This window comes from Diabrotica virgifera, chromosome 2 (genome assembly GCF_917563875.1).
Source record: "Diabrotica virgifera virgifera chromosome 2, PGI_DIABVI_V3a".
Taxonomy (NCBI): Eukaryota; Metazoa; Arthropoda; class Insecta; order Coleoptera; family Chrysomelidae; genus Diabrotica; species Diabrotica virgifera.
The window spans coordinates 71334381-71357282 of NC_065444.1; the positions used below are offsets into that span (position 1 = coordinate 71334381).

At 34.5% G+C, this 22902-nt stretch overlaps 1 protein-coding gene across 6 annotated transcripts in view; it reads left to right on the forward strand.

Annotated features, from left to right (window-relative positions):
* Positions 1-22902, forward strand: part of LOC114331131 (talin-2) — a 272902-nt gene that overhangs the window by 235611 nt on the left and 14389 nt on the right. For 5 of the 6 annotated variants that reach the window (XM_050643759.1, XM_050643761.1, XM_050643760.1 and 2 more), the window contains 4 exons: positions 9297-9413; positions 16286-16804; positions 17872-18127; positions 21408-21666. In XM_050643759.1, the coding sequence (XP_050499716.1) occupies positions 9297-9413; positions 16286-16804; positions 17872-18127; positions 21408-21666 (1151 nt within the window). Of the gene's footprint in view, positions 1-2967; positions 6775-9296; positions 9414-16285; positions 16805-17871; positions 18128-21407; positions 21667-22902 lie in introns of those variants that run through there. The other variant, XM_050643763.1, reaches the window with a different exon arrangement.

A 22902-nucleotide genomic window follows, 5' to 3' on the forward strand; every position in this document is an offset into this window, starting at 1 on the left:
TACTACAGCACTTAATTTCGCATATAACTGAGCCATATATGAACACACTACTGGAAGAGGTAAAGTGCTTGACGCATTCAAACGAATTTTATCCAGAACAAGGGGTAAATTGGGAACAATTGAAAAGATTTCATCATTTACTGGAATCCGAAAGTAAATCTCTGTTTAGTATCTGCAAGTTCCATGCGCCCTTAATTGCCTGGTTTTCCCTCGCATATTCTTTGAACAAATGAAAACGAATTCTCATATTGTTTTACCTATTATAATATGTTAATTAAAAGTGTTAAGTAATATTCTAATATTTTATAAAATTTATTTATTTGTACGTTAAATGTTATTTTTAAGATTTTTGACTATTATGTTGTCAAAATTCTTAACCTACCTGTTTCACCATGTTTTACGTGACGTTTGTATAAAGTTGATACACTTTTTATAATGTGCTTATGTTAATGCCAGTCATCAACATTATGTGAACATAATCTTAGCGAAACATGATTTTTCTAAAAGATATGCGTAGTATTTCTCATTGACTATTGATTCTTTGGATAATTAACATAATTAACTTTGGAATCCAAAAAATACACTGGTTATAAAGAACTTTCCCTTCAATACAACTAATTGTCGTTTCATTCTTTGATTCAAAGCTGGATTCTACTCACTATTTGGATTACTAATTAAAGAGCTTGTTTCGTCGTAACCTATTAGAAAATAGCTCAAGCTATGCATAATCGTCTGTGAATAGCATTTAATAAATACGATATCCATATTGTGTAAAGCTTCATGATATTGTTATCTTTATTCAGTATTTAGTATCCATATTCTTTAGTTCATATTCACACACCTTTAGTTTATGTAACATTGAGAAACTCTTCCTCTAATCAAATCCACATTTGCTGTTTATTTGTGAACATATTAAACACTCGTTTTATTTGTAGCATTTTTAGCTATATCGTAAATTTTTTGCTTTGTCCCAGTAAGTTGTGATTTCTTCCGTCTACCTAGTTCCTCAACACAGTAAGAGTCTGATGACACCATTCTATCCAAATAGGAATAATAGCTTTCTTTTAGTTTTTTTTGTGTGATATTTGTTTGGTATTTCGTTATTGAGTCAAGTGATGTACAGTGATTGAATCACTGGCAACTAGAGGAACTATAATAGTAGTATACCATGTCTTGAAAGTTTAGTCTCGGTTGAATTCTTTATAATTTTATACAGGGTGCTTGGTAACGAATGGGTCATAGCTTAACCTTACATTCCTGCACTTAAAATAGGTCGATTGAAGCAACTTACTTTAGTACGAAAGTTGATAATAACCGAAATACAGGGTGTCAAAGTTAAACTTTTGTTTTATTTATTCTTTAATATTTGCTTGGGATAACAACACAAAATTTGGTAAGCGGGGGTTTTTTGGGACGAACAATCTAAATTCGGCACCAAAAATGATGGATTACTCAGAGGACGCCGCGTACCTCTTTCAGCGCTCATTTAATACGTTAAATTATTTTTATACCCCACTCTACATACTTTTTGAGTCAAAACTTTTATTCTCTTAATATTTTTACTTAAAAAAGGTATACTAGATTCATCTCGCTAAACTCGACCGTTTTGTAAATAAACGCTTTTTAAATACAAATTAAAGGGAAAAGCCCAGCGATTGGCTGTATACCATAGTTAAAAAAAAACTTACATAGAAGTAAAAATTTTAAGAAGCATTTTAAGCGATGCAACGTAATTTTTTGCATAATATCATTGTAGTTACACCCGAAGAATAAACTTGAAACCGTAATAATTATTGCGAAAGTTCTCATATTTATGTCATTGCGTCGCAAATTCCATTTGAAGGAATTTGCGATACATTTTTGGAAATTATTGTGGTTTTAGGTTTATTTTTCGGGTGTAACTACAATGATATTATGCAAAAAATTAGTTTGCATCCCTGATTTAAAATGCGTTTATCTTGAAAGCGGTTGAGTTTAGCGAGATGCATGTAGTATACCTTTTTTTAAGTAAAAATAATAGGGAAATAAAATTCTTTATTCAAAAACTATGTAGAGTGAAAGACGTATGTGGCGCCTCAGGGTAATACGTAATTTTTGGTGACGAATTTAGATTTCTCGCCCCAAAAAACTCCCGCCTACCAAATTTCGTTTTGTTATCCCATGCCTGTCAGGAACTATTCAATAATAAATAAAATAAAAGTTTAACTTTGGCACCCTGTATTTGGATTATCAACTTTAGTACTAAAGTAATTTAGCTTAAATCGACCTATTTTAACATCAGGAATCTAAGGGCTATGGCCCGTTCATTACCAAACACCCTGTATAATTATAGATTAAACTATTTAAATATTTATGAAAACGTCATTTTAAAATATCAACTCTATCTGTATGTCGCATAAGGAAACAAAATTATATAAAAGGTGTACCATCAAAATTTGTATCATTTTAAAACCTGTTAATCTGTTGTAATGAAATTGAAATCATAGTTTATCAAATTTTGTCTAGCGTGTATATGACTATATGTATGACTATGCTAAGTAGCGATATAAAATATATGTAACTTTGAATTAGAATTCGCGAATAAATCGGGTCTGCCGATAGATGAGCAGTACAGTGAGAGAGTGCTCACTGTGTAGCTGAATCGCTAGAAAATTGAAACACACAGAAGAAATAACTAAAAAGCGGATCATTAATTAATATGAAACATGAAAATTAAGGCAAGATGTAAAGCTACGTACCTATAAGCTCAATAACGAGGAAAAAACTAAAAGGTTTAAACAGAAAATACAAAAATGCTCGCAATTCTATTCATTACAATAAATTATCTACTATTAATTTTTTTGTTTTTCATACTTAACCTGTCTCATGTCAAAAAATGTTCATATATCATTGACAGTCACAGCTAACATGGTGAAAAGTAGCGTGGTGGTGTTATTTTAACAAAAACATGTTTTGATTGGCCCATAGGTGACGGATTCTGAAACTGATTGGTGGATATCCGATCAAGAGGACGAATTGTTGAAGCTGTTGAGCGACAGCAAGGAGAACGTTAACTCTGAATTGCAGTCAGATATCGTTCAGTGTTTAGTTACGGCTTCTTCTTGAGTTATTTTTACTCTAGCTTGTTTCTGATAACCAAAAAAAAGTATTCTAGTCTTTTTGTGTAATGCTTATTGAAGCTATTTTTAAAGTAAGAACGAAATTAGACAGAATGCTATTAATTTTCTTAGTTCGTACAAAACTGACAGTACATACTTAAGCTATATCGAAGTTTTTCGTAAAATTACATACCTAAAATTTTTAACGATATTAATATACTCTGGCTACCAAAATCAGAATTTAATATTTACTAAATTAAATTTAACAGTGTAGAATTATTCGTAATTTTGGACACATACAGGGTTTTTCAAAATCTTTGTTATGGCATTATTTGAAGATCTTATTTTTTAAATAATTTACATTATCTCTTATAGAGACCATAATAATTTAACGCTAAAATAATGGTAGTCAGTCCATTTGGGTTTCATCATCATCATCAGTAGCTCGACAACCCTTTTTGGGTCCTGGCTTGTTCTAGGATTTTCCTCCATTCTGTTCTGTTCTTTGCTTTGTTCTTCCAGTGGGTAATCTCAAGTGTTTTCAGATCGTGTTCCACTTGTTCCATGTATCTAAGTTTGGGTCTTCCCTTTGACCTTTTCCCTATTGGTGCTTGCCTCATTATATGTTTTGGTGTTACGGTATCCAACATCCGTTCAACATGGCCCATCCAGCGCAGACGTCCGATTTTTATGGATGTTAAGACGTCGGGGTCGTTGTATGCTGCGTATAGTTCAAAATTATATCTTCTGCGCCATACGTCATTTTCTTTCACCCCCTTATATATGTGTCTGAGGATTTTTTGTTCAATCGTACCTAATAAGTTCTCATCGCTTTTCGACAGGGTTCATGTCTCTGATCCATATATAAGGACCGGTTTTATCAGGGCTTTGTATATTTTGCATTTGGTTTTTCTCGTGATGTTAGATCTTAGATGTTTAATTAGTCCATTATATGTTTTATTAGCAATATGTATTCTTCTCTTGACTTCTTCGCTGACATTGTTATCTGCGGTGACTAGTGAACATAGATATCTAAAAATTTTTACACTTTCGATGTTATAGTCTCCTATTGTCAGATTCTTTAGGTTTCTTTGGCCTGTCGATTTGCTGGCCTTCATGTATTTGGTTTTTATTTTATTAATATTTAGGCCACTGTTTTGTGCCGCTCTTTCTATCGCATTAAATGCTTCTATCATTTCTCTTTTGCTTCTAGCTATGATATCAACATCATCTGCAAATGCCAATATTTGTACACTTTTTGTTATTATTGTTCCTCTGGTGTTGACTTTTGACTCTCGTAATTATTTTCTCTAATGTGATGTTGAATAGAATACAGGATAGGGCATCTCCCTGTCGTAGGCCCGTTCCAACATGTATTGTATCTGTTAATGCGTTTTGAATTCGAATTTGGCTCTGTACTTTAAGTGTTTCTTTTACTATATTAATGAGTTGAGTTGGAATATTAAACTCTTTCAGGGTGTGGATCAGAAATTCTCGATGGATACTATCATAAGCACTCTCAAAATCAATGAAGAGATGATGTGTGTCTATATTAAATTCACTAGTCTTTTCCAAGATTTGCCTCAAGACGAAGATCTGATCTATTGTGGACTTCTGCCTGCAGAAACCACATTGATATCCCCCCAACTATTTGTTCCGCATATGGTCTCAATCGCTCATAGACAATATTTGACAGTATTTTATATGCCACAGTCAGTAGCGTTATTGCCCGGTAATTTCTACATTCAAGCTGATCTCCCTTTTTATGTGGACTAATTACTCCGGTATTCCAGTCTTGTGGCAGTTGTTTATTATTCCATATGTTCACTATTATTTCGTGTATCGCATTCAATAGGGAGTCTCCGCCTTATTTTATTAATTCTGCGCTAATATTGTCTAATCCAGGTAACTTGTTGTTTTTCAGTCTGGTAACTGCTTCTTGCATTTCAGCTACTGAAGGGGGGTTGTTTCTATGGTATCCGTTTGATCCAGTACAATTCCATCGTATAGTGGATCTCCGTTTTGTTCAAACTTTTCTTTGTCTCTGCACATCATTGTTCTTGGTTTAAATTCTTTTCTGCTTTTGTTTAGTTTTTGGTAGAATTTTCTGGTTTCTGTTGGTTTATTTAATTTTTCAATTTCTTGGAGTTCGTTTTCTATGTGTTCTCTTTTTTTTCTGCGATGTATTTTCTTTTCTTCCCTCCTGAGCATTCTATATTCCACCTCTGCCTGTTTTGTTCTATGTCGTTGTTGTAATCGTTGATATGCATTATTTTTCCTTTCTGTTATGTTACGACACTCTTCATCGAACCACTGCCCTTCAGTTGATTTGACCTTTTTTTGTAGACCCAAGATCTCTTTGGCAGCGTCTTGTATGATGTTTTTACACGCTTCCCATTCTCTGTTTATATCCTCGTGCTTTTGTCTGTTTTCTAGCCTTCCTTTCATATATTCTTTGTATTTGGCCTTTTTGCTGTTGTCTGCTAAGTTTTTTATTTCATATTTTTCAATTTTGGATCCCTTTTCTTTTTTTATGTTTGAGATTCTGGCCCTTATTCTACTTTCCACTAGCTAGTGATCTGAGTCGGCATTTGCCCCTCCTCTGCTGCATACGTTTATTATGTCTGAGTGATGTCTAGAGTCAATAATAACATGATCGATCATGTTTACTGTAACCCCATCTGGAGATCTCCACGTTCCCTTATGAATATTTTTTCGCTGGAAGCATGTGCTGACAGCACATGCTTTTGGGTTTATTATCCTTTTTTCTGAGAATCAACCAAATCTTTTTTACAATTTGTGCTGTTATATCCTCTATTTTTCTCGACTCTTCTCTATCTTTCATTCTCATTTATTTCTTATTAATTTCTCTAAACATCATTTTCAAATGTGCACTGTATCATATCTTCGGTATAGCATTTCATCTTTTTTCTGGTCTTGAACGATTTATTATTTATTCGTTTCTTTCTTAATATGTCACATAATCTACCTATTCTCTATGATTTCTCTACACTTTTCTCCTCCACTTCTTGCAATGAGAGATTGAACAGATACTTACACCCTTTTATAGCTGTGCTTTTTTCTGTCGTTGCTGAGATTCATCGCCTTTACTAACCACTTCATTTATTTCGCCATCCAGTTCCAAAGTTTCAGGATGATTAAAGCTGCTTGTTCCATTTTCTTGTTTAGTCGTCTTAGATCTACGTTCTACTAACAATTTTTCGTATTTGAACCCTGAGCGTTTAGGGAAATGTTCACCAATCAACATCAACGTGATAACAAAACTGTTCTTTATGGGTGGGTACTATTATTGGTCTCCATTGTAGGTATACGATACAGTATTTGTGTTTGTTTCATTATAATGAAAAACAAAGTGCAATTTAACTTCTTTTGATCATTTACATAATTAAAACTTACTATATTATAATTGAGGATCTTTGTTGAATCTAAAACAAATTTTGAATGTCAACAACTGAATAAAAATCATATAAATCATTTAATGTTTATTTCTGAGAGACTTTCACTAAATATGTGTAGCATTCTGACTAATAAACTCTTAAAGTTTGTCAACTTGTGTATTTTTATAGGTTTGTTTCCTACTTTTATATTTTGCTATATTTATTCAAAAATTTAAATTATTTTCCTAAACGTTTATGAATAAACTGTGTGTTTCAAACATGACTTTTTATTATAAAGATCAAGAATTTTTCCTCTGAAATAATTTGGTACGTATTTCAATGTTTGGTCTGTTTTCTGCGTAGTTCTTTCTTGCCAAGGGCGGATATTGATCTTGTTTAATGTAACATTTGGAAGTTAACAAGTGAAATTTTAATTCAAAAGGCATACAGTTATACTACAGTTAAATTTATTCATACAGTTAGTATAAAAACAAGGGATCAAAAGTGATATCAGTGATTTTTCTCAGTATTTTTCTTTTATTGTCATTTCTCGCTTGGGGAATCATCATTGTCATGTATGTCAAATACTTTACGAATTTAATCTATTTAACCATATGTCAATATTTTGATTATTTGACTTATCAGTATAATTATCTTGTTTATGTTTCTCAATACGATATTGTCACCCGTTGCTTCATCCTCTTCGGTACCTACCTACAGCATCTTGATACTCAGTAACTGAATGTGATAGCATTGATGAGTATCTGGATACTCAGTAACTAACTGTGTTTTTCTAGCGCCATCTCCTCTACGGAGATTAGCTGTCATCATGGCGATTTAGTCTTGTGTCTTCTGCTGGTAACAGTTCGATAAAACACCAAGAGAACAATTCTATTAAGTTTCTTAATCAGAACATTCCTTTATCTGCATTGTAATATACCGTAGATACTGTAACTTCCTCATTTTTATTGTTAATGCTGTTATTTTTTCGCCCTTTGGAATATTTCCGGATTGGTTATTTATTGCTTTCAAGATATTTTCAACATCCCTCATATGCACACATCTAAAAGGTCTGCAGTTTGTTCATGCATTGTATGTATATTTAACGTCCACGCCTCTATACCATAGAAGTCTGAGATTCAACGATGTGTGATATCTAGCAACCCTAAATTATTAGTGTTTATCATACATCAGAGCTGAACTGCCAGTGGTTTTATAAAGTTTATCTTAAATTTTTATCACATAATGTTCTGTGTCATTCTTCCATTTTATCCGTTTGGCTATAACTGCTGTATCTCTATCTGTTCTTTATTTCAATCGAATATATAGGTTTATGGCAACAAAATTTAAATAGAAAAGAAGAAAAATCTGCTCGATAGCTCCTTGGACTAGCAGACTTACGTCGATGTGAGTAGTTTATTGGGTTCCTGGTTCGGATCACACTCTGTTGAGAATTTTTTTCAAATGCAGCAATATTAAATCCAAAATGGATAGCTACTTTGAATTGAATCTATCTAGGGGATCGTCTCGGCCAAGGAACATGGAGATATTATGATCTCACGGCTCAGTGTTGCTTAATCACTGGTATCTACTGGAAGGCGTTACGATGATAGAAAAACATATTTAAAACAGTGAGAAGTCTTAGATCCTGGTGACAACCTGAATTCGTACCTTTTAAAATTTGCAAGGCAAACGAACGATGAATAAAGCGGACTAGGGGGAATCTAAGATTGTATTCCACAACCCGTCAATTCAAAATTCGGTGAAATTTTGTCAAGATGAATTCATAGACATTCATAGTCAAAAGGCCCAAATTCAGGTTATCAGAATATGGTTCCAACGATTCTCATTGTTTTTTTTTTACTTAATTTCACTTAATATCTATACGTTGTATTATATTCACAAAATTGTATACCGGGTGGTGAATTGGAAAGCGGGCCATAGGAAACTCAATGTAAAATTCTAAGCTGTTAAATTCCTGCTTCCCTAATTATTTTACATCAAAAGTCATCAGAAACTATTTGTAGAGAATTGAATTCTCTATTGAAAACAACTGTTAATATTGTTCTATGAACAATAATTATTCAAAATTTTGTAAAAATATAATACAATTTTCAGAGTAATACGCCAAAGCTAGGCCACACACAATACAATAATGTGTATAAGATTGCATTTGTTGACAATGAATTTATTATATTAACAATTAGAACTGTCAATTTTTTTAATTATTTTATCATTTTTTGTTTAAAACACAATAAAGTTGATAAGATACCCTTAGTTAAGGAGAAAATATTAATAATAAAGATATTTTCTTCAGTCAATAATGTGCTCACTGTCAGTTAAATAGTAACGTGTGGCCTAACATACCCACACATACCTACTGCGGTAAATACATTATATTTTTCAAAATTTTGGAATGTGTTTAAATCGTAGAACAATTGTAACTTCTGTTTTTAATACAGATTTCAATCCTCTACAAATAACTTCTCATGACTTTTGATGTAACATAATTAGGGAAGCAGGAATTCAACAGTTTAGAATTTTACATTGAGTTTCCTATGGCCCGTTTTCCGATTCACCACCCGGTATAATATTAATAATTATGTGGTTCAAACTTTCTCATGATTTACAATCTCTTATCCGCTCTTGGGTTGGCGCTCTTGCAACATCTATCATTGCTGTATCGAAAACATTAACCAGTTGTTCAAATTTATGCTTAAAGGAATTTTTGTGTACATCTAAAAGCATGTTTGTTGTTCTGGTCTAATATTTTTGTTTCTAATCGATCATTTCTTTACAGGTTATGGTTACGAATGTTACATCATTGCTTAAGACCGTCAAAGCAGTAGAAGATGAACATACCAGAGGTACCAGGGCTTTGGAATCCACCGTAGAAGCCATTGGACAGGAAATGAAGGTAATTGTTTATTATTGGAGTTTATATACTTTTTGGTATCCAATTGTCCAATACGTAGGGATAATCCTACAGATATAACTGAAACGAGATCCCTATGGAATGTAAAAATCATACATAAAAAGAGACAAACGCAATAGGGAACTTGTAAATTTTTTTGTTACACAATAATGTTCAGTTTCGTTTAAAAATAAGATTTCCAAAATTTGACGCCTTAAAACCTCATACTAACTTAGAAGTGTAAATTTAAAACCTTCTATGCATTTAAATCATTTCAAACGATCAAAAACACTTGTGACGTCACATCATTGTATTTTCTGCTGACGTTTATAATATCTCATTTAAAATTATCAGTACCGAATCGCCTCTCGTGCTGTGCGGATGTATTGCCTTAATCATCAAGCAACGTACGCCACGATAAAAATTTCGAACCGGAATTTTTGTTAAAAACCGATACCTACAATTTAAAAACATTTAATGAAATATTTATTTTCATTTACATTGAAATTTAATGAGTTTTTGAACCCAGTGCTAATTTAAGTGAAATAAAAACATGAATGTGTTACCAGCTAGTAATGGACCTGGAGATTCTTATAGCCAGCCAGTTTCGCAAACCAACATACAGGGTGTAGCAGATACAAATATGCAAGTACAACAATTTATTAATTCTCAACCAATAACTCAAGCAGCATTGAATAATAATAATTCTTGTTTATCTCAACAACATTTTGATGCTTCTCAAGCAAATTCCACTCAGCAGGTACCAATTAATCAACAAAATTACATACATCAGGTACCAATGATCCAAAAATCACAACATATACCATCAACCAGTCAGAAATATTATCACAGATTGTCCTCTACAAGTGACGATGAGGAGCTAGAGCAACACGCAGCCAACGAGAACGAATGGCAACAAGTAACGAATACAAAAAGAAGGAAGATCAGAAGAAGCAACTCACAAAATTCCGACATAGATATAAGCAATAAATATAGTCAGCTTCCTGTAGAAGAAACTGTAGAAGAGAGTCAAACAGACCAACAAATAGATATCACCGAAGCTAAAACTATAAAACCTCCTCCAATATTTGTGTACGGAGTAACAGATTACCAGAAAATGATACTAAGTTTAAGAGATGCCATTGATGATGAGCACTACAGTACAAAAGCACTTGCAGATAATACAATTAAAATAATTAGTGATACTGTTGAGTCTTACAGGCAGCTAGTAACGTATATGCGTGAGAAAAAAATTGTACACCACACATACCAACTCAAAGAAGAACGTGCATTCCGAGTAGTGATCAGACACCTTCACCACACTATGGATACAAAAGAAATAGTGAAAGAACTCAACGCAGAAATATCCTCAATTCCAAGGACAAAAGAACTAAGGAGCCTCTTAATCTGTTCTTTGTGGATTTAGAGCCTGCGGTAAATAACAAATACGTATATAAAATACAAAAAATGCAAAATTTAATCATACAGGTAGAACCTCCAAAACCTAACTATGGACCAGCTCAATGCACGCGATGCCAACAATATGGACACACCAAGGGTTACTGTTATAAACCTTTTGTCTGCGTTAAGTGTGGGGGAGCCCATAATACATCAACCTGCACAAAAACAAGGAACACTCCAGCAACATGTGCACTTTGTGGAGGTGCCCATACAGCCAACTATAAAGGTTGTAGCTACTATCACAACATAATGAGACGCCCTAATAATCAAAATAATAGGCAAAATGTACAGCCAGTCAGCAGTCAGGGTTGTCCAAATGCCCATCCTAATCTTACCACCAAGTCAACAACAACGCCGGTAAGAAATAATGTGACCTATGCAAATGTAGCATCCAACAATTATACTCAGCAGAATCAATGTGACACCACAACAGATATGCTACATAGATTCTTAGATGAATTCAAAGCCATGTTTCAGCAACTTATTCATCAAAACACCATGGTGATGAATATGCTTACTACGTTAATAAATAAAATTCATTAAGTTTATTAGAATAGCACTGTGGAATGCCAACGGCATTCTACATCACAAACAAGAAGTTGAAATATTTCTAAAACACAATTCCATAGACCTCCTTCTCATCAGCGAAACACACTTCACTGACAGATCCTACTTTTACATTCCACATTACACAACATACCACAGCAATCTCCCAGACAACACTGCACATGCTGGTACTGCTATCCTAATAAAAAACACAATAAAGCACCATGAAATGCCAAAATATGCTGAAAATTTTCTACAAGCCACAACTGTCAACGTCTGCATGGACTCATATAATCTAAAAGTTGCCGCCGTCTACTGTCCACCACGACACAACATAAAAAAGGAACATTTCAGTGATTTTTTCGATACACTAGGATCCAAATTTATTGCGGGCGGTGATTACAATAGCAAACACATTTTATGGGGGTCTAGGCTTACAACAACCAGAGGTAGAGAATTGGCATCAGTGATTCAAGAGAAGCATTACGCATACCTGTCAACAGGAACTCCAACTTACTGGCCAACTGATCCTGCTAAAACTCCTGACTTGCCTGACTTTTTTGTGACAAATGGGTTACCAGCTCCTTACTTAGACGTAATACCAAGCTATGATCTTTTTTCTGACCACTCTCCGATAATAGCTTCAATAGGAACAGCAGCGTTACATATAAAAACTCCCACAAGACTACATAATAAGAAAACCAAATAGAAAGAATATCGTACCAGAATTGAAGAAAAAGTAAAACTCGACATCAGACTAAAGGAACCCAATGAAGTCGAAGGAGCGATCACAACTTTTAATGACCTCCTAATAGAATCAGTACAACAAGCCACTCCTCGTCCCACCATCCAAAAGAAAGACATTTCTGTACCTAAAGAAGTGAAGGAACTCATAGCTCTAAAACGAAAAGCAAGAGCTAGATTACAACGCACGCAAGCCCCTGTTGACAGGACAGTGTACAGCCGAGCCAGTAGTCGACTAAAAGCAAAAATTAAAGAATTGCGTGAAAGTTCATTTAATGAATATTTGAAGGGTCTTAACCGAAGTGATAACTCCATCTGGAAACCATGCAAATTCAAAAACAAGCCTCAAATGCAGAATTCTCCTGTACGTGACTCCAGAAATCCTGCAGCTATATGGGCAAGAAGCGATAAAGAAAAGGCTTCACTATTTGGTGCATACTTATCCAATGTATTCACACCGAACTGTGATGTAGTTGATGACGAAATAGCTAGACATCTCTCAAATATCCCAAACAACATACCCGCAACCAAACAACTTTCTGTAAAGGAAGTTCAAAATGAACTAAACTTCCTAAATCCAAGAAAATCTCCAGGGATCGATAAAATAACCTCCAAAATGTTAAAAGAACTGCCACGCAGAGGAGTCATACTCATGATGTACATTTTCAATGCTATCCTGAGACTAAACTACTGGCCGACGCAACTCAAAACAGCAGAAATAATTTTAAAACTGAAGGCAGGCAAAAACCCAAACGAAGTTTCATCTTATCGGCCAATCAGCTTATTGCCAGTTATGTCAAAACTACTAGAAAGACTCATACTTCAAAGAATAAATAAGGAAGTACTCCCTGAGGATTGGATTCCATCACACCAATTTGGTTTTCGACAAGGCCACTCAACAGTTCAGCAAATACACAGAATAACACATTCAATAAATTTAGCAATAGAACAAAAACAATACTGTCCCTCAGTATTCTTGGATGTTAGCCAAGCCTTTGACAAGGTTTGGCATGATGCACTTTTATACAAAATATCTAAAATCTTTCCACTATCCTTCTATCGACTGCTCGAATCATATGTTCACGACAGACAGTTTCTTGTAAAAGTGAATGATGAATATTCGCAAAAATTCCCAATCAAGGCCGGAGTTCCGCAAGGCAGTGTCCTGGGACCCATTCTATATGTATTATTCACATCAGATATTCCTACGTCTCCACACACTGTCATAGGAACCTTTGCGGATGACACCGTCATCTTAGAAATTCACCAAGATCCAGTAGAAGCTTCCAACATTCTACAAAATGACTTAGCAAACCTAGAAAATTGGGTAAAAAAATGGAAAATTAAGATAAATGAGGCTAAATCCGTCATGTCAACTTTACTACAAGAAAAGATCAGTGTCCATCACTATACATAAATAACAAAATTATTGCTAAAAACAACTCTTCCAAATACCTCGGCATACATCTAGACTCTAAACTTAATTGGAAAGTGCACATAACAAAGAAGAGAAAACAAATAGACATAAAGTCAAAGAACTCTGCTGGTTGATAGGTAGAAAATCAAAACTAAGTTTGGAAAATAAACTGCTGATATACAACACCATAATCAAACCAATATGGATGTATGGTATCGAAGTCTGGGGATGTGCAAGCAAATCTAATATTGCTATCATCCAAAGGAGCCAGTCAAAAATACTACGCATGATCACAGATGCACCTTGGTTCGTGTCGAATTTAACATTACATGAAGATCTGAAGGTTCCATTCATCACAGATGTCATTAAAGATAGGTACAACAAACACCACGAGAAAATGGAAACACACCCCAACGCAGTATTACAGCCGCTAGTACAAGCTCCGATTGCCAGAAGGTTGAAGAGATTATGGCCAGCTGACATGAAGACTATCTAGGACTCCTTCATTGGAGGGAGTCCCTTCACGCCAATGAGGGGCCCAGCTCCCAAACCAACACTTTAACTTATAGGATGCTAATGTATTCTGATTGTTAAATAAAACATAACAAAAAAAAATTTTAAATTATATACAATTTTGTTCACTTTATTGGTGCGGAGTGTAAACATTATAATCTGATGTCACGACGCGTTTTGGGCTGGCTGCTATAATTTGAATTTATAATTGTCTTTAGGGGTCAAACGAAAGACAAAAACAACTTCATTTTCTTTGATATATATTTTAAATTATGTTCTGTTGTGATTTATAACATTTTTTTCGAATTTAAAATTTTATGCAAGTTCCCTATTGTGAAAATTACCGAGGAATAGCTGTAACCGGATCTATGGGTAGAGTGAATATAATATGGGAAGGATTTGAAGAATCGACTCGAGAAAGAATATCCGATATTCAATAGTCGATCCACCATTGACCACATTTTCTCCTTAACGCAGATAATTGAAAAAAATATGGCACGGAATCAAGAAATCCATATGTTGTTCGACGACCTACGGAAAGCCTACGATAGCGTTCCACTGAAGAAGCTGTGGTAATCAATGGAAAGCACGAATATTAATATAGAATTAATGAAACGTCAAAGTATGTACTATACAATCAACCCATAAAAAAAACAAAAACAGGGAGACAAATAACAACAGGTTTTGTAACATCAACATCAAAGGGATTTTCCCCCACTTTATTTAAAATATTCCTCGAAAGTGCTTTAAAAAGATAGAAATAAAAATGTAGAACAATGGGGTACACCAGCACAATGACACTCAACTTTGCAGACGATCAAGTAATAGTGGCTCAAGATTATGACGGATTAAACTGTATGGCCCAAAAATTAATTGGAAGTGTATATAATATAGGGTCTAGAATTCGATCGATTTTGTATCCAATAGATGTTAACTTCCATCAAACTGAATGTCCTCTTCGATTTATTACTAAAATGACTTTGGACCGTTTCAAATATTTGTGTCTAATATAGATGTAAATGCTAATTTGATATATTATACAGGGTGTCAGGAAAAGATTGGTCATAAATTATACCGCACATTCTGGGGTCAAAAATAGTTCGATTGAACCTAACTTACCTTAGTACAAATGTGGTCATAAAAAAAGTTACAGGTACCCTTTGAAGGTACAAAATGAAAATCGATTTTTTTCAATATATCGAAAACTATTAGAGATTTTTTATTGAAAACGGACATGTATCATTCTTATGTCAGAAACATCTTAAAACAAAATTATAGTGAAATTTGTCCACCCCATAAAAATTTTATGGGGATTTTGTTCCCTTAAACCCCCCAAACATTTGTGTACGTTCCAGTTAATTTATTATTGTGGTACCATTAGTTAAACACAACGTTTTTAAAACTTTTTGTCTCTTAGTATTTTTTCGATAGGCCAATTTTTATCGAGATGCGGTTTCTTTTTTAATATATTTGCATAAAATTTTTCTGTGGGTTTTGCTCCTTTAAACCCCCCTAAATGTTTGTGTGCGTTCCAATTAAACTATTATTGTGGTACCATTAGTTAAACAGTGTTTTTAAAACTTTTTTGTCTCTTAGTCTTTTTTTGATAAGTCACCTTTTATCGAGATGTAGCTTCTTTTTCAAAATATACCTAAAAATGTAAATTATAAATAAATTTTCAGAATATTAACACAGGCCTCTATAATCGTACTTAACCATATACAAATATGTGGTGGATTCGACAAATATTCAAAATATCTCGATAAACACCGGCTTATCGAAAAAGTACTAAGAGGCAAAAAAGTTTTAAATACATTGTGTTTAACTAATGGTAACACAATACTAATTTAATTGGAACGTACACAAAAGTTTGGGCGGGTTTAAGGGAACAAAACCCCCATAAAATTTTTATGGGGCGTACAAATTTCACTTTAATTTTTTTCTAAGATGTTGCTGCCATTAGAATGCCATTTTCAATAAATATACGAAAAAAAATCGATTTTCATTTTGTAACTTCAAAGGGCTGTAACTTATTTTGTGTGCACTATTGTATATAGGTAAGTGAGGTTCAATCAACCTATTTTTGCCCCCCGAATCTGTGGTACAATTTATGACCAATCTTTTCGGGACACCCTGTATATTATAAAATGAATATAATGTAATCTAAAATTTAATTTAATCTTCTCTTTTTCAGGCACTATATTCAAGTGAAGGCTACAGACAGGGAGTTGTAGCAGAAGAGTTAATACGCTGCACCAAAGCATTAACGAACGCGACAGCAAAATGTGTTGCAGCTGGTATTAGCAACAAACAAGACGATATCATTGCAGCCGCCAATCTTTCCAGAAAGGCTATCTCAGACATGTTAATAATTTGCAAAAGTGCTGCCTACAGCTTGGCAGAAACTCCAGAATTAAGAACAGAAACCTTGAATGCCGGACACGATTGCGCGAAACAATTCAGAGAACTTCTGCTTCTTATCTTGCGAGACAGTGGCACAACTGAAGTCAAACAAATTTTGCCTTTGACGTCGAGAAAGATTGCACAGAGCGTTACCGAACTGCTGAGTGTAGCAAAGAGGCTGAAAGGTTCTGATTGGGTTGATCCAGAAGATCCTACAGTCATTGCTGAGAATGAGTTGCTTGGGGCAGCTGCTTCCATTGACGCTGCTGCTAAGAAATTGGCCAGTCTTAGACCTAGACAAAATATTAAGGTAAGTGTTCCTTATTTCTTTTACTTACTGCTAGAGTAAAACTGGGTTATATTCACTCTTTTGTTTTAAAGAGTAAATAATAGTACCTACTATTTTTTTGATATTGTTTCATCCAAGTACATTGTCGGAGGATAACCCCATCAAACTAATGTGCCGCCATCTATTGCCCGTTTCTTTAATCTATTGTCCATTTCATTCTGGATTGATAACTGTTGCATGTCGATTTGACGTGTAAATAAATTATATTGGATCATATTGTATTTAAATAGAAGAAAGAAGAGACAATCGTGTATTGCTGTAAGATATGTTTGATATTCTTGGTTGTAGTTTAAGAAGCACCCAGGAGTCAAACATATTATTACAGAGATGCACTAATCAACAAGAAGATATAATAACTGACGTTCCATTAAAAGGTTTGTATATAATTGGGAATATATTGAAAGAGGTTTACTTAACATTATTGAGATATGTAGTTCTACCGAACAAAAGGAATAGCTAATGACATATTTTTCTTTATGGACGAGTCTATTGCCAATTTTGATTCTCACCATAGTTATTCGGATGTTAGAGACTCAATTTTTCAGCTCTGTACTCAATTTTTCCTCAATACCTGCTACAGCATACTTTTTTTCTGTCTGCTACCTTGCATGTATCCTCCATACATATCCTTTTTGCTGTACCTTGCATTAATATATTCCTCTCTTTCAGACCTCTCATACCTCTTTCTAGTCTCATTCTTCTCTCTAGCCTTCTGTTGCACTTGATTATTTCATCACCAAGTTTCTTTGTCCGTAAGGAGGCCCTTTACTAAATGTTTTTTCCGGCACTGTCTCTCCCACTCATACCACAACTTTGCTGTTGCTTTCACACCAATCATTTACTCCTACCGACTTGCGAGTTAGGTAGAATTTATGCATTTTACTTGGTCTTTTTATTATTACATATCTGGTGGGCATGTCAGGGAAAACATTGATATGGTGGTGGTACTAGGAGGAACTGATTTCAAAAAGTTCATGCTTTAAATTACTTTTTAAATTCTGTATTATATCATAAAATCGTTCTTTCAGACTCAAGACTTGGACGAGTCGTTGAACTTCGACGAAATGATTCTAGAAGCCGCCAAATCTATCACAGCTGCAACCTCAGCACTTATCAAGGCTGCCAGTGCTGCCCAACGTGAACTAATAGATGCAGGAAAGATGTCTGGTACGCCTGTTTCATCATCTGACGACGGCCAGTGGTCAGAAGGTCTAATATCAGCCGCCAGATTAGTTGCAGCTGCAACACACAGTCTTGTAGAGAGTGCAAATGCTTTAGTTCAAGGTTAGTTTTAAAAAGTTATGACATCTCTATTCGCTCTGTACATACATGACTGACGCGACACCTTTTGGATCTCACAATTTGAGGTTAAACATATTATACATACATATGGTGAAGTTGCAAACTATTAATAATTAGTTTTTTTAATGATATCTTTTCAATTTATCTATAAAATACATGTAGTATTAACAACTGTGTTTCTAAAAATTCATCACAATTTATCTTTTCAACCACAAACGGAACCGAAAGGGAAAATCTATCCTCGTTTTTAAACTAGAAGGAGTAATTCAAATTTACCGCGCTATAATGCTTGTTTGTAATTGGTGCAACCGCAGCTGCGCGCAGGCAAGCTTACTCTACTAAATTATGATATTTTGAAACTATTAACATTTATGAAATTTTGACACTATTGTCTTTTAAATTTCTTAGATTAATTAATTATATCGGCGATTTTTTTGTGTTTTCTGAGTAATTTCTTTAATGTTTAGATTTTTAGTCTGCATTTTTATAAAAAACTGTTTTTAGAACTCTATCGAACTGTTATGAGTCTTATGAGTTGTCCAATACAGGGGTCGTATTTTCGAATTCGATCGATTTTTTTCGTATACGAGTTAACTCGAATGAAAAATTTCGTATACGAAAAGAATTTACACCGGCAACACTGCAAATTCGAACAACCAAAACTCAAATAATATAAAAAAGAAGAATAATTGCCAGTTTTACTTAACCTATTTTATGGTGATTTTGTTATCTAAAACAATTCGTTTCTTGTAAATTAGCTGTAAATTAGCGGACCAAAAAAGGGCATTGAATATGGTGGTTCAGTATCGACTGAACAAAAAGAGAGCTCATCGAATTTATTGAGACGCATCCAATGTTAAAATGGAAGTTCAATGTAAAAATATTGTATCCAACAACGATTAAAAACTGTCAGCTGATATCTTATCTGACGTACATGAGCTCAGTGACAATTGAAATGACAATTATTACTTTAATTCGTATACGAGCATCAAAATTCGAATAGTATAGACCCATTCGAGTCGTCGTATACCAAAAAATTCGTACACGAGGTATTCAAGAATACAAGAAACTGGATTTCGAGCGAATTTCTTCTAATTTCGAAATATGCTCGAATGAATTCGAAAATACGACCCCTGATTACTGGATTACCGTCGAAGGCCGACATGGTCAACCAAAAAACAAGATGAATCTGGTGATTTTTATAGTGACATTATTTGGTGTGAATCTGTCTTTTGAGATTATTCCTACTATACAGTTAAGTCCGCGAATCTTTAACCGTGCGTCATCATTTAAAGCACACGAAATAAGTCGATCATAAGTCGGAAATTGAAATTTACTAAACGCAACAGCAAGTGACAGTAAGCGACTTACTGTTGCGTTTAGTAAATTTCAATTTCCGACTTATCATCGACTTATTTCGTATGCTTTAAATGATGACGCACGGGTAAAGATTCACGGACTCAACTGTAGTTGATTTTTTATCCAAGAGGAGTAAACTAAAAAGACAGATTCACACCCAAGAAAGTTACTAGAAAAGTCGCCAAATTCATCTTCTTTTTTCGTTGATCATATCAACTTTCGATGATAATCCATACATATTATATTATACTAACACATCGCTAAATAGTTCTAAAAACAACTGTTTTTATATAAAAGTAGACTAAAAATCTAAAAATTAAAGGAATAATGCAGAAAACACAAAAAATCGCCGATATACTTAATTAACCTATGAAATGACAGAAGTGCCAAAATTTTATAAATGTCATTAGTGTCAAAATTTAATATCAGCGGAGTAAACTTGCCTGCGGTTGGACCAATTAGAAACAAGCATTACGGCGCGGTAAATTTGAATCACTCCTCTTTGTTAAAAAACAAACAATAGTTTAAATCTTTTGTCCAATTTATTTGTCATTATTGGAGATCTATTATAGAAATTACACTTACTATTTTGGCTATTATTAGCCCAATTAAATACTTACGAAACATTTATTTACCATTTTTGATCAAATTTGTTATACAAACAATAACAATGGCATTACAAAGATATTGTCCTTTTCATGAGCATTTTTCAGTGCGTAACAAATGATAGGAAAAAGGGTAAGTCCGTGATAATACACATTTATGACATTTATTCTAACATGACATTTTAGTTAAATCTGACAGTTGTCACATTTTATTTTTAATTTGGAATAAAAACAAATCAAATGTGTTTCTTGCATTTATAAAATGGTATTTTCTTTGATTTGTATAGTCTTATAAATTATACAGATTATATTTGTAATATTATTATCTAATTAAAAAAAAATATTTTTTTATTATGGCGCCATCTATCGACAACTAGAATAACTAGAATAAATGTTGTAAATGTCTGTAATCACGGACGTGCCTTTTTTTCTGTCACATACAATTTAATGCGTTAGAAAGAAATCGAAAAACTGTGACGCACTGAATAGATTCACGTACCTAGGAATGGATCTGGTTGCAAGCAATGAAGAAGAACCGGAAATAAATAGAAGGCTTGTGCTGGCAAATAAAGCCTATTTCGCGATGGGCCACATATTCAAATCGCGAGACGTACACCGGAAAACAAAACTCCGGGTATATAAAACAATAATCATGCCCATAGTAAGTTATGGCTGCGAAACATGGGTGGTGACACAGAAATCTGCCAATGCATTAGATGTGTTTGAAAGAAAAGTATTACGTAGGATACTGGGCCCAATAAGTGAAAATAACAACTGGCGAATTAGGTATAATAGAGAAATATACGAGCAATATAGCGAACCAACTCTAGCACAACACACTAAACTGCAGAGATTACGGTGGGCAGGGAACGTGGTCCGCATGCATGAGAATAGAATCCCAAGAAAATTGCTGAATGCAAGAATGCAGGGAAGAAGACCTGTTGGAAGACCTAAAAAGAGATGGGAAGACGAAGTCGATGAGGATGCCAGGAACTTCCTGGGAACGCGTTCATGGAAAAGAACAGCGGTAAATCGAAATGATTGGGGAAGCTTATTGAAGGAGGCCAAGGCTCGATTTGGGCTGTAGTGCCATTGGATGGATGGATGGTGACGCACTGAGAGATGATCATGAGAAAAAGAATACCTCCAATATTGTCATATTTCGCCACTACTCACGTTGTCATCGTTTCAGGGTACCCCCACCATGGTCACGCACAGAGCGAATATAACAGCAAATAAATTCTTAAATTTAGGATTTTTACGATTTTTTTGACGATTTTCATAATTTTATCTTCTAGGACTGGGCAGTGAAGACAAGCTAATAGCGGCCGCTAAACAAGTGGCGAGCTCTACTGCTCAACTTTTAGTCGCATGTAAGGTAAAAGCAGAAGGTGATACAGAAGCAACCAGAAGATTGCACGCTGCTGGTAATGCTGTAATAAGATCTACCGATAATTTGGTAAGGGCCGCTCAACGAGCGAAGAGTGTGGAAGAAGAAAGATACTTAATTTTGAATAAGAAAATGGTTGGTGGAATCGCACAAGAAATTAACGCAAGGTAATTTATTATTTTTTAATCTATTTTTAATTTGCTTTTTGTAAAAAATACAAATGGATAATATAATGTTCATCTTCATCTGAAAGTTGTTCAATTCATCGGACTAGAAGAAATAGAACTATCGGAAGTAGAAGAAATGTACATTTAATATTTAACATTAGGTTATATATCGGAAACACCGCTATAGTACGTCATTTACCATAGATTTCATACCACTCTTCTCTTCTTCTTTGTCAACTATTTTCCTTCCACTCCTGAATGTAGGTCTTTCCCAATTGCTTCCATCTTTCTCTATCTTATACCAATCTAATCCACTGTTTCCCTGTCACTGCGTCGTCTACCCATTTAAGTCTTCCCATCCTTCTTGTCGTCCCCCATGGAACCCTTCTAGGATTCTCCGTGTCCACCTGGTATTATCATATCTGGCTATGTGACTGGCCCAGCGCTATTGCATCTTTGTCATTTCTTTCACAATATCCCTGATTTTCATTTTGGGTTTTATTTCGGTGTTGCTAATATTATCTCTCAGTGATATTCCAAGCATGTTTCATTTCATGTGTTTCAGTGATATTCACCAGAGTTTCTGGTAAAGGCTAGGGTCTCCAACCCGTAGGTACAAAATTCATACAACAAGTGTATTTCTGTCGATAGAAGGAGATCAGTTATACAAGTTTGCTCATTTGCAGCATCATGAATGGCTGCGGCATCTTTTTTGGAATGTATGAACATAAAATTGAAGATCTGGCTGAAAGATAGTAATATTCTGGATTTTTTAAGGTGCTCTTTTTCTGCTCTCTCCAATTATTCATCATCATCAATTAGTCTATATTTGTCCACTGCTGAATGTAGGCATTCTGTAAAAATTTCCACCTATCTCTGTCTTAAGCATCTTGCATCCAATTTGTGGTGAGGCGCTTTATATCATCCCTCCATCTAGTCGGTGGTTGTCCTCTGCTTCGATATGCCTCTTGTCTTGGTCGCCATTCCAGAATCTTTCTGGTCCATCTATCATCCGACAAGCTGGTAACATGTCCGGCCCAAGCCCACTTAGCTACGGCTATTCTTTGGACTGCATCAGTGACTCCTGTTCTTCATATTTCTATGTTTGGAACTTTAATATCTGATGATAATACCTAACATTGATCTTTCCAAAGCATGTTGTGTAACTCTTATTTTATTTATTGTTTCTTTTGTCAGAGTTAATGTTTCCGCACCATATGTAAGAACCGGTAAAAC